At 43.3% G+C, this 13,590-nt stretch overlaps 1 protein-coding gene across 1 annotated transcript in view; it reads right to left on the bottom strand.

Moving 5' to 3' along the window:
• The window catches only part of LOC123753993 (condensin-2 complex subunit D3-L), a 65,366-nt gene that overhangs the window by 28,027 nt on the left and 23,749 nt on the right, over nucleotides 1–13,590 (bottom strand). Inside the window, exons 9-11 of the mRNA XM_045736061.2 lie at nucleotides 11,261–11,417; nucleotides 7,281–7,412; nucleotides 3,326–3,497 (exon numbers count right to left, since the gene is read on the bottom strand). Of these exons, the coding sequence (XP_045592017.2) occupies nucleotides 3,326–3,497; nucleotides 7,281–7,412; nucleotides 11,261–11,417 (461 nt within the window). The remainder of the gene's footprint in view (nucleotides 1–3,325; nucleotides 3,498–7,280; nucleotides 7,413–11,260; nucleotides 11,418–13,590) is intronic.

Raw genomic sequence — 13,590 nt, 5'->3', positions numbered from 1 at the left:
AAGAGTGAATCATCATGGTAAACCAAGAGTGAAGCATCATGGTAAACCAAGAGTGAAACATCATGATAAACCATGAGTGAAACATCATGGTAAACCAAGAGTGAAACGTCATGGTAAACCAAGAGTGAAACGTCATGGTAAACCAAGAGTGAAACGTCATGGTAAACCAAGAGTGAAACGTCATGGTAAACCAAGAGTGAAACGTCATGGTAAACCAAGAGTGAAACGTCATGGTAAACCAAGAGTGAAACATCATGGTAAACCAAGAGTGAAACATCATGGTAAACCAAGAGTGAAACATCATGGTAAACCAAGAGTGAAACATCATGGTAAACCATGAGTGAAACATCATGGTAAACCAAGAGTGAAACATCATGGTAAGAAATGAATTACAGGAGAAAATGCAAACAAAATCCTAAAATAAATGTGAGAGGGATGGCAAAGAATATTTTTCTGAAGGAACAAGTGGCTTCCTGCTGCAGTCTCGCTGAGATTGCTCCAATCTACCAGTCACATGTTCTGTGACTATTTGGCAAATGTTCTGTGACTATTTCTGTGACAAATGAGATTATTTGGCCTGTCAACGACCAAAGTCAATACCTGGCCCCCTTCACACGAGGTGCAGACAGCAAATGACCTTCTGCCATTTTATCAGGAAAGCATCCAGAAAGTCAGAGAAGCTTTACAGATAACTGCTAGGTTCATAATCCTCAAAAACAATTAAAATGCCAAATAATTCCCCAAACAACACAAAATATCCAAAGAAAACAAACAAAACTAACTAGAACCCGACGGTACTGAACCCTGCACCAGACAGCTTGGCACTTAGTCCAGTGTCAGCCCACAGATCAATTCAAAAGCAGATAATATCGCACTGAAATGATGAACAGAAGAAGAGAGGATAAGAGGCAGCAGACACCAAGTCGAAATAGAGACCAACAGCCGGGAACCCTACCCTTGGAACTGAAGACCAAGGACCCCTCTGGAAGCTTGCAGACTCATTCTTCGCCAGAATTGGAGACTGTTGCAAACGAAGAGAAATGTCCATCAGGGCCAAAAGACTAGAAACCCCTACCTCCAGAGAAGAGCCTGAAGCTTACCAACCTGACAACTGGAGGGAAGCAAGAGTCAGCAAAAACACCGCCCTAAAAAAAAAAAATCCCTGACAGAAGGGGCAGACTTGACCCAAGGGAAGAAGAGAAACTCTAAGAGTTAGTCCAGGGACCAAGATGGCATAGGAGAGGCATGAGTGGGCTGGCGGTAAAAAACTCTTGAAACAACTTGCAGACCGAAGATGCAAAAGAATCGACATTAAAAGCAAACAATAGCAGTCCTGCCAGCACCACACAATAAGGAGCGACAGTATTGGGCATGAAATGCCGGGCAAGAAATACCCCATGAAAGAAAGGATAAAAAACAACAGGAACAGAAAAGAATGTGGAGAGATAAAGTGGCAAAATGGCACGAAGCCACTACATACAGTGTTGCCACCTGGAAGACAAACACAGGTGGGAAAACCCAGTCACTTGTGGTCCAGAAAAATGGCAAAATACTCACATCAAAAAGACCTGACTCGAAAAGAATTGGAGACAGTCGAACCAGCAGGGAACATCACCGACTGATTCTCTGAAATAGGTGGAGCCACAGAAAAACACCTGGGTTCGGACACCTGGCTAGGAGCCAAGGCTGCGCCAGCCATCAAGGAGAGAGAGGGAGCACCCCTCCCTGAGAACAACTCCAGTCTGGAAGAATCCGAAGCAACTATTGAACTGGGGAAAAAAGAGGTAAATGCATCCAGACCTCGACTAGACCAGCTAAAAAGCATCTAGTGCAAAAGTCTTGCAAGTGGATAATGATACCACGAAGGCTGGAAAGTGCAGATTCCACACTGACATGAAAAGACCCACCTTTGGACCTTTTCATCGAGGGAGGACAAAACTTGAAACCCCACGATACATAGCCGAGACACAATGACACGTGATAAATGGGAGAAATACAGGGAGCCAGATTTAAGCTGAATGGCAAAGCCAGAAAGCGGTAAGCACAAAGCCCCACCACAAAACCTAACCAGTCCCTGAATCCCAGATGGAAAAGTTTATCTGCTGTCCTGGGATTTTCATCTGCGAAGATCTTGGGACATCCAAGCCTCAGGTGGAAAAACAGGTGAACTTGGACAAAAGTGCTCATGTGGAAGGACAGACAGGGAAGCTTTTCCACACCTAAAAGATTGAGAATTAACCGCAGGTCCAAGGAGTCCTTCATGGGGACCGGAATAAATGGGATACCAAACAAAGGAAAAAGGTCGGCGTAACTGTGCCTATGCCCAAAGACGGTACAAGGACTTGATGTAGCAAAGGGGAGGAAAATTTACCTACCAGTTCCAGCCCCAAAAGGACATGAAATCAACCAATTCCACCTCAGGCAGGGAAACAACCTGAAATGCCCATAAATCGTGGGACCAGGTGCTGCAAAGTGAGCGAGATGATCCCTCAAATCATCATCAAAATTTAGCAAAAAAGTCAAAACAAACCACATGACGTGTCATCCTTCTGCAATGAAAAAGATCGGATGTAAAAAAAGAAAAGATGTACCACAATATCCTCAGCAAAGAGGAGAGGCAAAAAAGAGGAAGCCGAGAAATGGGCTAGGAAGCACGCCAAATTTAAAAAGTGGGCAAGGAGGGCCTGCCATCAAACAAGGCAAACCACAAAATGCTGCAACAGCCTCCCAAAGGATGGGGAAAAGCATCAAGATTAAGGCTGCTGCCACTGACACCACAGACGGCAAAACTTGTGCACCTAGTAACAAGCCAAGCCAGTCCACGCTGCAGGAAGCTGATAAGAAGAGATCCATAAGGGCCCAAAACACAAATGCGAGTGCAAGCAAGTCCTGTGAACTTCCACGATAAGGGCAGCAGACAGCACTGACAGCTAAAAAAAAACTGACACTAACCCACATCCCTGCCGAGAGCAGGAACAAGTAAGCAGGTTTCAAACAGAGAAAAAGGAGGGCTGCCCAAGAACCCCAGAAGAACATCCGTCACTTCGTGCAAATCAAGTGTACAAGCACAACAAGTGCTGAACAAATCATCTTAAACAGAGGATTGTCAACCAGCGAGATGAATCCGGAACTTCATAACGTAGCCAAAGAGGTGATGCCGAGGCAAACTCAAAGGATGCAGGGACCATCGTGGAAGCGAGATCTGAAATCTGCAGGAGGTACTGGAAAAGGTCTGCATGTGGGACCAAAACCCAGACTCGGGAAGAAAACCTCTGATAAATAAGAAATTTTTCAATACAAACTTTACACTTCTTGTAATATTTACCAAGAACATCTTGGCAAAGTCGCTGAGTCATAAGAAAACGTTGGTCATCTGACATGTGGTCCAGCATGAAGCAATATATCATGTGTCTTTCTCTAGAGTGCTCCTTGCCAGCAAGGGAGAACAATTCCTTTTCCATGGTAGTCTGAGTAAACTTGTTGTAAGTTTCATGTTCCTGCAAAAAACAAAAAACAAAGTGTTGAATGTAATGAAACGTCATTTTCTGGGTGAGACCCAGATGCTCCCCGGAGCTATATCGGACTGTTGTGTATATATTAGACAGTGGCAACAGTCAATTGAAGGAGTTCTAGGCCTACCGGGCACCAGAGTCAGAACCTGGCCCCCACAAGAAAGGCACGAGGATCAATGGCCTATAAACACCCCAGTGTAATTGGAAGCAGTCTACATTCACCATCTACCAGGTCAGGCACCCAGAAAGGTAGGAATTCCAAAACAAACTACAGCTGGTAAAAAACTACAAACCAAAAGCCGAACTAGCAAACAGAACTCCCCAATCAAAAGCAAGCAAACAAGTATGATGCCACCATAGCTGCCTGCACAACTCCCACCTCCCAGGGAGGGAAATGGGGGGGGGAGGGTCCCCAGACCTCTACGCCGGCTATTCCACCTCAGTTCAGAGGCTGAATATCAAAAATGCCTAATAAAAAAAAAATGCCGACCGGAGGGAATGAGGGATGCCGGGGAGCCTCAGGGACTCAGCCAGAAAATGGGGTTTCATTACATTCAATGCTGGTTTTCTGTGGAGAACCCCTTCAGCTCCCCAGAGCTACCTAACCAAAGATAAAGGAAAAGAGGGACTTACCCCGGGAGGAGGCCGCCACTCACTCCTCAACTCAAAGTCGAGACAACTGGCTGCAACCTGTGACCCAAGGCTACACATGCCCGAGAAGGGCCAGGAACATTAACGAGGTACCGTGCAGCCAGGACCCTGTTCGACCTCCAAAATCCCCATGCCCGAATGTCAGCCCCGAACATATTACCAAAAACAGCAATCAAAGTCGCGAACTTACGAACATAGTGGGGCACAGGGATAGACTGCAGGCTGACTGGAGGGGTTGCGCAGACAGATCTGCGGCGGTTGTGGTGATGTCATGTTTGCTGGTTTGGCTTTTGGTTTGCAATTTTTGACTGGCAGTAGTTTGTTTTGGAATTCCTACCTTTCTGGGTGCCTGACCTGGTAGATGGCAAACAACGACTGCTTCCAATTACACGGGGGTGTCTTTAGGCCATTGTTCCTCATGCCTCTCTCTTGAAGGGGCCAGGTTCTGGCTCTGGTCCCCGGTAGGCCTAGAACTCCTTCAATTGACTGTTGCCATGGTCTAATATATACACATCAGCCCAGTAATAGCTCCGGGGGCCAAAGGGGCTCTCCACAGAAAAGACTAGTTTTTGAAGAACAAATTGCTTAACATAGTTACACACTGAAAATGTTGTATTAAAAACATATAGAAGATCTGAGTATAATTTATAAATAGAATAATCATGCCATTAGCAACAAAAATAAGGCTTTGAATGTAAAGAAATGCCTAATTTCTGAGCAAGCTACTCAAAGGAACATGATAGAAAAGTCACACATAGGGCTGACTGCACTAAGGAGGACCATGAAGGAAATACCAAGGAGCTTCAGTGTGAGGATATCCTCCCTCATATCATAAGTTCATGCCCGTTTATACTGGAAGAGTTGCTTGCAAATGTGGTAGCTGAGCACAACGTTCTCTTCCAATGTGTGTCAAGTTTGGAGTTTACGGATTTGTCATGGGAAAAAGTAGTTCAAAGATGTCGTCAGTGATGACCTCGGTCATCTGGTTAAGTTGCAATGGAGAATGCAGAGATGCGAGGCCAGGGGTAGAGTACCCAAGGCCAGGAGGGTGGTATTTTGAGCTGCAGAGGGCCCCCCCCTCCCTTCCATCGACAGTGTTGCCCCTGGTGGAATGCTGTTGTACTATCGTTCAAGTCAGAGATGAGAACAGGTGCGTGTCAATCAGATGCACTTACAAAGGTGTGTAGGCCTAACCTTTGTGATTGGTCAAAGTGATATTGAATTTTTGTGATAGTTTTTGTTTCATGTGCATGTTTTCTATCTGGCTTCCAGTATGGGCTTAGTTTTGTTGCAATTCAGACTGCATGTACTCTGGGTTCCTTTCCAGGGTGCCCGCTAGCACTGCCCATGCACTGACAAATATCTTATCTGGTGTATTCAGGAGTGACTCATGACTCATCTGTTTAGGCCCTTGTCTGTGGGCAGTCCATTGATTGTGCTGGGACATGTTAGGGCTTGCATGTTTGTTTATACAACATGCCACAGTTGCCAGGCATTTGCACCTGGCATCCATCAGGCCCTGGAAATTATCCCACAGGTCTTTGGCACAGTTGGTTCAGCCTGTTAAGCCTGTAACGGTTCTATTGTTACGTAAAGTATGGTGATAATAAACACAAACACTAAGAGAATATATATATTTAGTCGAGTATACAGAAGTATGCAGGTGATATTTTGGCGAGCAATGGTGTGAGTTGAGCGCACTGAGAGTCGGTACAGTATCTCGCAAGTGTCTGTTCTAGACCACACTTGAAAGTAGACTAGTTATTATTCGCTACTCTGCTGCTTATATGCTCGGGTAACACCTCACCGTTCTCCAAAGGTTGACAGGAATATAGGGAAAGGTCTGAGTTCCATAATTAGTACTAAGAAGAGCTTTGCTTCTCTCATTAGGCTAATGCGTTTGGAGCGAGTATATTATTGGGATAATCTACTCGCTACAAGCCCGCACTTGCCATATGTGTGAGCTTGAAGGGTGCTCAACATCTTTGCAACCAGACAATGGTCATTCTGCCTCCATCATGCTGCTTGCTGGGTTGGTGACACCTACAATCCTGAGTCATTTGTTTCTGTTGAGTCTCTGCTTTGACTGATTCTGCTTCCAGTGCAGCTTTTCAAGCAATTACTACTTTTAAAGCTAGGTATGCTTGGGTTAGGCATTCACAGCACTGTAATTGTCTCCATCTTTAGGGACCAAGAATTGGAGGTGTTGGTGATCTCCACCTGGACTAAGTCCACACCCCCTCTGCCTTCCCCTTCAGGTACGATTCTCCCTGCTGCTGGTCCCCCCACTTTCCCCTCCAGTTATGACTCTGAAATATCCAAGGGGTTTTCAGAGTCGGGGCAGGGTATGGCCCCGACTCCAACTGTGCCTCTGGGTTCATCCACATGAACAGCAGAGGCAGTTGAACCTTCTGGCTCTGCCAAAGTTTTGGGGCAATCATCTTCATATCTCCCCATTCTGCTCCAAGCCTTCTCCCTTGGAGGCCACCTTTCTGTACCAGATGTTAGATGAGGACTATGGCTCTACTCCGAAGCCTTCATGAGAGAACTGGATAAGCACCTCCAAAGGATACCTGATCAACCAGGCTGTGACTCATACGTCAGGCTGCGAGCAGCCGTGTCTAACAGCCTGGTTGATCAGTCCAGCAACCAGGAGGCCTGGTCGACGACCGGGCCGCGGGGACACTAAGCCCCGGAAGCACCTCAAGGTAACCTCAAGGTATGGTAGGTCTCTGGGCCTGAAGAGTGGTCCATGGGTACCTTTCCACCCTTCTTGGACCTAGGTCCCCTCTCCAAAGGGTCTTTTGCTTCAACAGGGCATATTTTCATAACTTTCTTCCGTGCACGAGTATAATCGTTTGGCTTCTCTCCCTCGAGTCTGGTTCCAGGTTCAATTCGGTGCCTCAAAATTGTCATTTTTCTGATGATTTCTGTCATCCTGCATTTTCCCTTTTGGTAGCTCACATGATTTCTGTTTGGAGTGAGGTTGTGTGCTCACAGACAACGCTCGGCCGACCTTGCAGTGTGTGGCGGGTCGCCTGCCGGGCCAGTGAAAGTGTCAATAAATTACTAAAATCAAATGGTCATAACTAAAAGTCCTAAATTACTAATATTTACCTCATAACAGTTGTAGTGGAAAATGCATTCAATGAAGTGCTGACTCAGAATTTTTGGGAAGCGTTTCAGCAAGCGTTCTGTTACATAGAAGATAACGGTACTGCGAATATCTTCCTGATCATCTGTAAGACACTAAAAAATATACCATTATTATTTATGTAGCCAAAGCTTTCATGAAAATTAACAACTCAGAGAGTAAGACAAATTTATAATTTCATGTTAAATTTTCTTCAAATTTTACTTTATTTCCTGTTAGCAACTGCTACTAACAGGACATCTTAAACTGGTCAAAATCAGGTCCGTCTTAACAGCATTATGGGCCCCTGGGCAGACCAGTGTCTTAACAGCATTATGGGCCCCTGGGCAGACCAGTGCCCCTACCACACTCACCGCAGTAACAAGTAAATGGTCGATAATATTAAACATACATTTATTTTATTAACATTTCGCCAAAACTGGCATTAAAACATTAAAAACGTGTAGAGCAGCAATTACTAAACGTGGTAAACACTTGAACAATACACAAGGATTGGGAAACACAATACAGGTACTGTAATACTCAGTAAGCTACACACATTAGATGGCTCTGTATGAAATTACAACAAACTTTATGTTCACACTTTCTTTAGTGCATCAGAGGCAATGGTTTTCAATTCACTGAAGAAAATAGATGTCCAATCTGTGAATAAGCCTCTGCACGTTTTGCCAGTTCAAAGATTAGTGTGTCCAGAAAAGGGAGGAAAGTTTCCACCTTGAATTTTTTGGTTTCAATGGGAAGTCCCTCTTCTGTTGATCCATCATATCTACTAAGATGCACACTTCATTTTCATTCCCATTTTTTCCCATCACTGTAATCACTATCTGGACACAAACTCCTGGCTTTGAATTTATATTTCACTAAATTTGTCTCTAGTTTCCTGAAGAGAGGTTTTCATAGACTCAAGAAGATTCGTGGCAACAAGGATGTTCACATCCTTTGATTGCAGGACCTTGTTTGTTATGTTCATTCTTTTTAGCATGTCATTCCAAAGAATTTAAGAAAGATTGTTTCCAGTTTTTCAATATTTTTGCTCAATCCTTCTGCCTCTTGCCTTATATTCACTCGCTGTTCATTATCAGCTGATAAGAGAATCCAGTGGAAGTTTTATTTTCTTGAAACCCCCATACAGAGCATGAACAGCATCAAAATGTCCTGACCATCGTGTGTCAGTCAGATATTTGATAAGAAAATCTTTTCCTAAAGATGATGCCAATACATTCCAGCGATGATTAGAACCTGCTAAAAATGAATTCAGAACCTGAACAAAGTCAAAGAATTTGACAGTTTGTAGACAAAACACTGCTGCTTTTACTCTCACCAAATTCAGGCTGGGTCCAGAGGCCAGATTCACAAAGCAGTTACGCAAGCACTTACGAACGTGTACATCTTTCCTCAATCTTTCACGGCGTTGGTTACATTTATTAAACGGTTTTCAAGCATGAAAACTTCCCAATCAACTGTTGTTATTGTTATAAACAGCCTCCTGGTGCTTCAGAGCTCATTAACTGTTAAATATTTGTAAACAAACTCGCCAAAGACTGAGAAAAGATGTACAGGTTCGTAACTGCTTTGTGACTCCGGCCACAGCACAGTTTTTTTATTGATGGCAAACTCGTTGAGTTATGAATCCGTCTTTACAATCCTGAGTATCGTCAAAACATTTGAGGCATTATCGCATGACAGACCACGGCAGTGTCATAGTTGAATTTTGTTCTCATTGAGAAAATCCACGACAGTGTCTGGTTTGCTCCATGCGAAAAGATGGGGATGAATATCAAGAAACATTCCACAAGCTCACAGTCGTTAATGTATCAGAGTAAATGTCAGTTGATCTGTGTAATTACAGTATTTAAGTGTAGTAAGTGTAGTTACAGGATGAGAGCTACGCTCGTGGTGTCCCGTCTTCCCAGCACTCTGTCATATAACGCTTTGCAATTACTGATGGTTTTGGCCTCCACCACCTTCTCGCCTAACTTGTTCCAACCGACTACCACTCTGTTAGCGAAAGTGAATTTTCTTATATTCCTTCAGTAGTTTTGTTTAGTTACTTTAAATCTATGATGCCTTTACTATTTTGTACATAGTGATCATATCGCCTCTGTTTCTTCTATCTTCTAGTTTTGGCATATTAATGCCTCTAACCTCTCCTCATAGCTCTTGTCCTTCAGTTCTGGGAGCCACTTAGTAGCATGTCTTTGCACCTTTTCCAGTTTGTTGATGTGCTTCTTAAGATACTGGCACCAAACAACCGCTGCATATTCTAGCTTTGTCCTAACAAAAGTCGTGAGCAATTTCTTTAGTATTTCGCTATCCATGTATTTAAAAGCAATTCTAAAGTCAGAAAGTGTAATTACCTAAGTGTAGTTACAGGATGAGAGCTACACGTGCTGTCCCGTCTTCCCAGCACTGTAGTGTAGTGTAGTGTAGTGTAGCATAAGCTCTTCGCACGATGTTCTTTATGTGGTCCTCAGGTGATAGTTTTCATTCTAGAACCACCCCTAGATCATTTTCTTTATCAGAATTCTTTCAAGATTTCTCACGTAATTTATAGGTTGTGCATATTATCTTAGCATCATCAACAAACTTGTTCATATTGTTACGGTTATCTCCTGCATAATAGATTCTGCCCGTTCCTTACCGCCTACATATCTGCATGCTCCAACATCAACATCAACAATACGTGTTCAAACGTATGGGTGTCTAGACACACCACCTCCCTCCTCCACCCTCCAGTACCCGTGACACCTGCACCTGTCTTAGTGGGGGACCAGACGCCACCAGCTAACGATCATTTAACTGCCAGCTGATTGTTAAACTCTAGAATTCGCGCCAACTATGACATCATGCCCCATACATAAGAACTTGCCAGCATCTAGCACAGCAGACTACCCTTCGAGTTCTCTCAGCTGTAACATCTACTTCCCCTTCCCCCCAGATGACGGTATACGCACACAGTTTTTTGTGCGTATACCGCATAATTTCACATGTGTATATTTCTCTTTTGATTGTGTTTAAGCCAAGTAGATAAGGGGTTTTGTTTTCATTGTTATCTTGAGGTTATCTTGAGATGATTTCGGGGCTTTAGTGTCCCCGCGGCCCGGTTCTCGACCAGGCCTCCACCCCCAGGAAGACAGCTGACTAACTCCCAGGTACCTATTTACTGCTAGGTAACAGGGGCATTCAGGGTGAAAGAAACTTTGCCCATTTGTTTCTGCCTCGTGCGGGAATCGAACCCGCGTCACAGAATTACGAGTCCTGCGCGCTATCCACCAGGCTACGAGGCCCTGTTATTTGTCAGATTGTGTAAGATTAGTCATTTTTTGTTATATTAAATGTTTGAAGTTTTTATTCTCTTTAGTTTTTACCCGCAGCTCTCACACAGTAGAGGACCCAAGCAGTTTTGGTTACTTTGTTTTTCTTTTGATTAATGTACGATTGGCACAACACCAGCCAGAATAGTCACTGCTCTATTCCAGATTCTCATCACAATATAATTCTGTATTCCATCTGGTACATCGTTAATGTAGACAATGAACATTACTGGTGCAAGAACTGAACCCTGTGGTACCCCACTTGTGACATTCCTCTAGTCCAATACACTGCCTCTGATCACTGCCCTCATTTTTCTGTCAGAAAAGTTTTCATCCATATTAGAAGCCTACCTCTCGCTCCTCCAATATGTTTCAGTTTCCAGAACAACCTCTTATGTGGAACACTGTTGAAAGCCTTTTCTAGGTCCAGATAGATGCAGTCAACCCAACCATCTCTTTCCTGTAAAATCTCTGCGGTTCAATCACAGAAACTGAATAAATTTGACAAAATAGTTATGTAATGTAACCCAAGAGTCATCAACAGAGAAAAGATACCTTATTCACTTCACACAAATATAGTGCTTTCAAGAGTAACAAAGGCAAATTGATCTGCTAACTGTATTTCCTACCTGTAAAATTCTATAGAAGAATGATCCTTTTAGCTTGAGATAATCTTCTTGTAACAGGTTAATGAGCAAAGTCAGTGTGTTACGACGAACTTTAATGTCTGGATCACGAAGGCACGCTGTAACTTGAGGCATCAAAGGATCAACTAAAGTTGCATACCTGTATGAATAAAGTGTACAAATAAACTTACTTTTTTGTGTGTATAAATAAATAAATAATTAAATATATTATTATGAACTCCATATAGCCTCATGATGTAGGCCCCTGCCCCAAAGTGAGTTATTTATTCCTCACTTTGTCCTACAGAGGATCCAGAGGAATGATTTAATACAAGCAATTGTTGGATATGACTGAAGAGGAATTAAGGCGTATATAAGCAACTTTATGGAAACAAGATAAGATGTTGACAGTATGTGACGTGCCGTATGCAAAGATGACATCATCGCTGGAAGCATGACGTGTGCAGCGGGCTTGAGACATCACTTGTTAGTGTGGAGGTCAGAGGGAGAGCACAACACACATCGTCGCTCCAGAGGAAAGAGGATACAGTATTGTGATTTTTGGAGAGGAATCTTTGAGAGAAAAAGTGTTATGAGCAGTGGGAGGACGATTTGAGACATACGTCTCGAATAGTGGCGACGAGGAGGGCGACCTGAAGCCTGTGGGGTGGTCGTTCCTTGATGGTCCACTGTGGGAGGCCCAAGAAAAGGCCTGTGTATCCTTGAAGAGGACCTGTTGACAGGTAGACTAAGTTGGTACCTGTGCTTTGATCCCACACTCAAGTCAAGACTTAGAGCAGTCGAAAGAAGTTTTGTGGGTGACCTGGAAGAGCGCTATTTTGACATCAAACAAGCGTTGCCACTCCTGCAATTTTGCAGTAAGAGCCTTTAATTACCACAAGTTGCCTAGTGCAGAGAGGATAAGTGCGCAGTGATCTTATACTGTACTGAGGTTTAGAAATGCAAATTAATCATGTATGCAGTGATAATGAGATTATATAAAAAAGTTAAGATGAAATAACATGATGAAGGCGAGAGCGACACATGCTTGCACAACGGTGGTCAGTAGTTGACTGAAGGGGGCTCGCCGGCAGGTGGAGACTCTCGGGGAAGGACTCGCCCAGAGACGGGAGTACCTCCGCAGTGCGGATTGGCCGATGACTTTGGGGTGTCGGAGGAGTTTTATTTTAACCATATTATAGTTGTTTATCCACTGTGATGTGCCGAGTTTATTGTGACATTCCCCCTGTGCCATGAAATCAGATGTTATCAAAAAATTCTTTTTCTTTGTAAAATGATAAATTCCCTTTCCTGAACATGTCCATGTAAAAATATATATCAAATTCCACTTACTTTGGCCATTGGGATGTGAACAAGGTGCGCTGTGACGTCCTCATGGGCTGGTCACCCGTGTGTGATGCTCCCAGACACGGTTGCACGGGCCATTCAAGACCTGCTAGTTGCCACACTTATATTTACAAATATTATTTCTGTCTTTTCAATGCTTTCTAATGTTTTTTTCATATCATATCTGATGTATATATGTGTCCTGACAATGTATATAAAATATAACGTCCTTAATGTTTCATGGAACTGTGATACATGTCATTAATGTGTCCTCAATAAATGTTTATTGTCGCAATATTACTTGTTCTACATTCACTAATAATATATTATATAGTTTCACACACTATTTACAAAGTAACACACTGTATTACACTCTTAGTACTTAGCAAGCTAGTGATATTCAAAGAGGCAGTCCACGAGACAGAGTGGGACTTTACACTCAACGCATGTGGTACACAGATTTTTGCTTTCTTATTTTTCGTTCCAAGTTCTTGCAAACAATGCACTCACGTACACCTTTGGCCTTAGTTCCTGTAGGTGGTAGGTAGGCAGGCTTGTGAATTGTAAAGTTGTTTTTACCAGCCAGTCTGTTGCAAACTAAATGTGGTCTTGTTGGGGCATAAAAAACTGTCCTTACGCTGTCTTCCCGGCCATACTGACGAGTAATTGCAACACCAGAGCATGACTAAAAATCAAATTGATGGTTTTTTGCCCATTTTCACCAAAAACATGTTGAAACAGTTGAGCATTGTTACATCCACAAGATGAAAGAAGAATTTCCTGGTTCACTTTACACTTTTGCAGACACATTTGACGGCACCAACCATCATGTCACATTTATCTACAAGTCTCATATTTATATTGTAGTCAATGACACAATCTGGCTTATACAATGTTCCATCAGCTTGATACCTCACTGTGCCACTGTCAAGCATTTCACCAGTGTGAATAGTTGACAATATATTGACTTCACGTCTGTCTTTCCA

Source organism: Procambarus clarkii, chromosome 1 (assembly GCF_040958095.1).
Source record: "Procambarus clarkii isolate CNS0578487 chromosome 1, FALCON_Pclarkii_2.0, whole genome shotgun sequence".
NCBI lineage: Eukaryota > Metazoa > Arthropoda > Malacostraca > Decapoda > Cambaridae > Procambarus > Procambarus clarkii.
The sequence above is the reverse complement of the archived record's forward strand: the minus strand, read 5'-3'. Positions and strand labels throughout refer to the sequence as shown.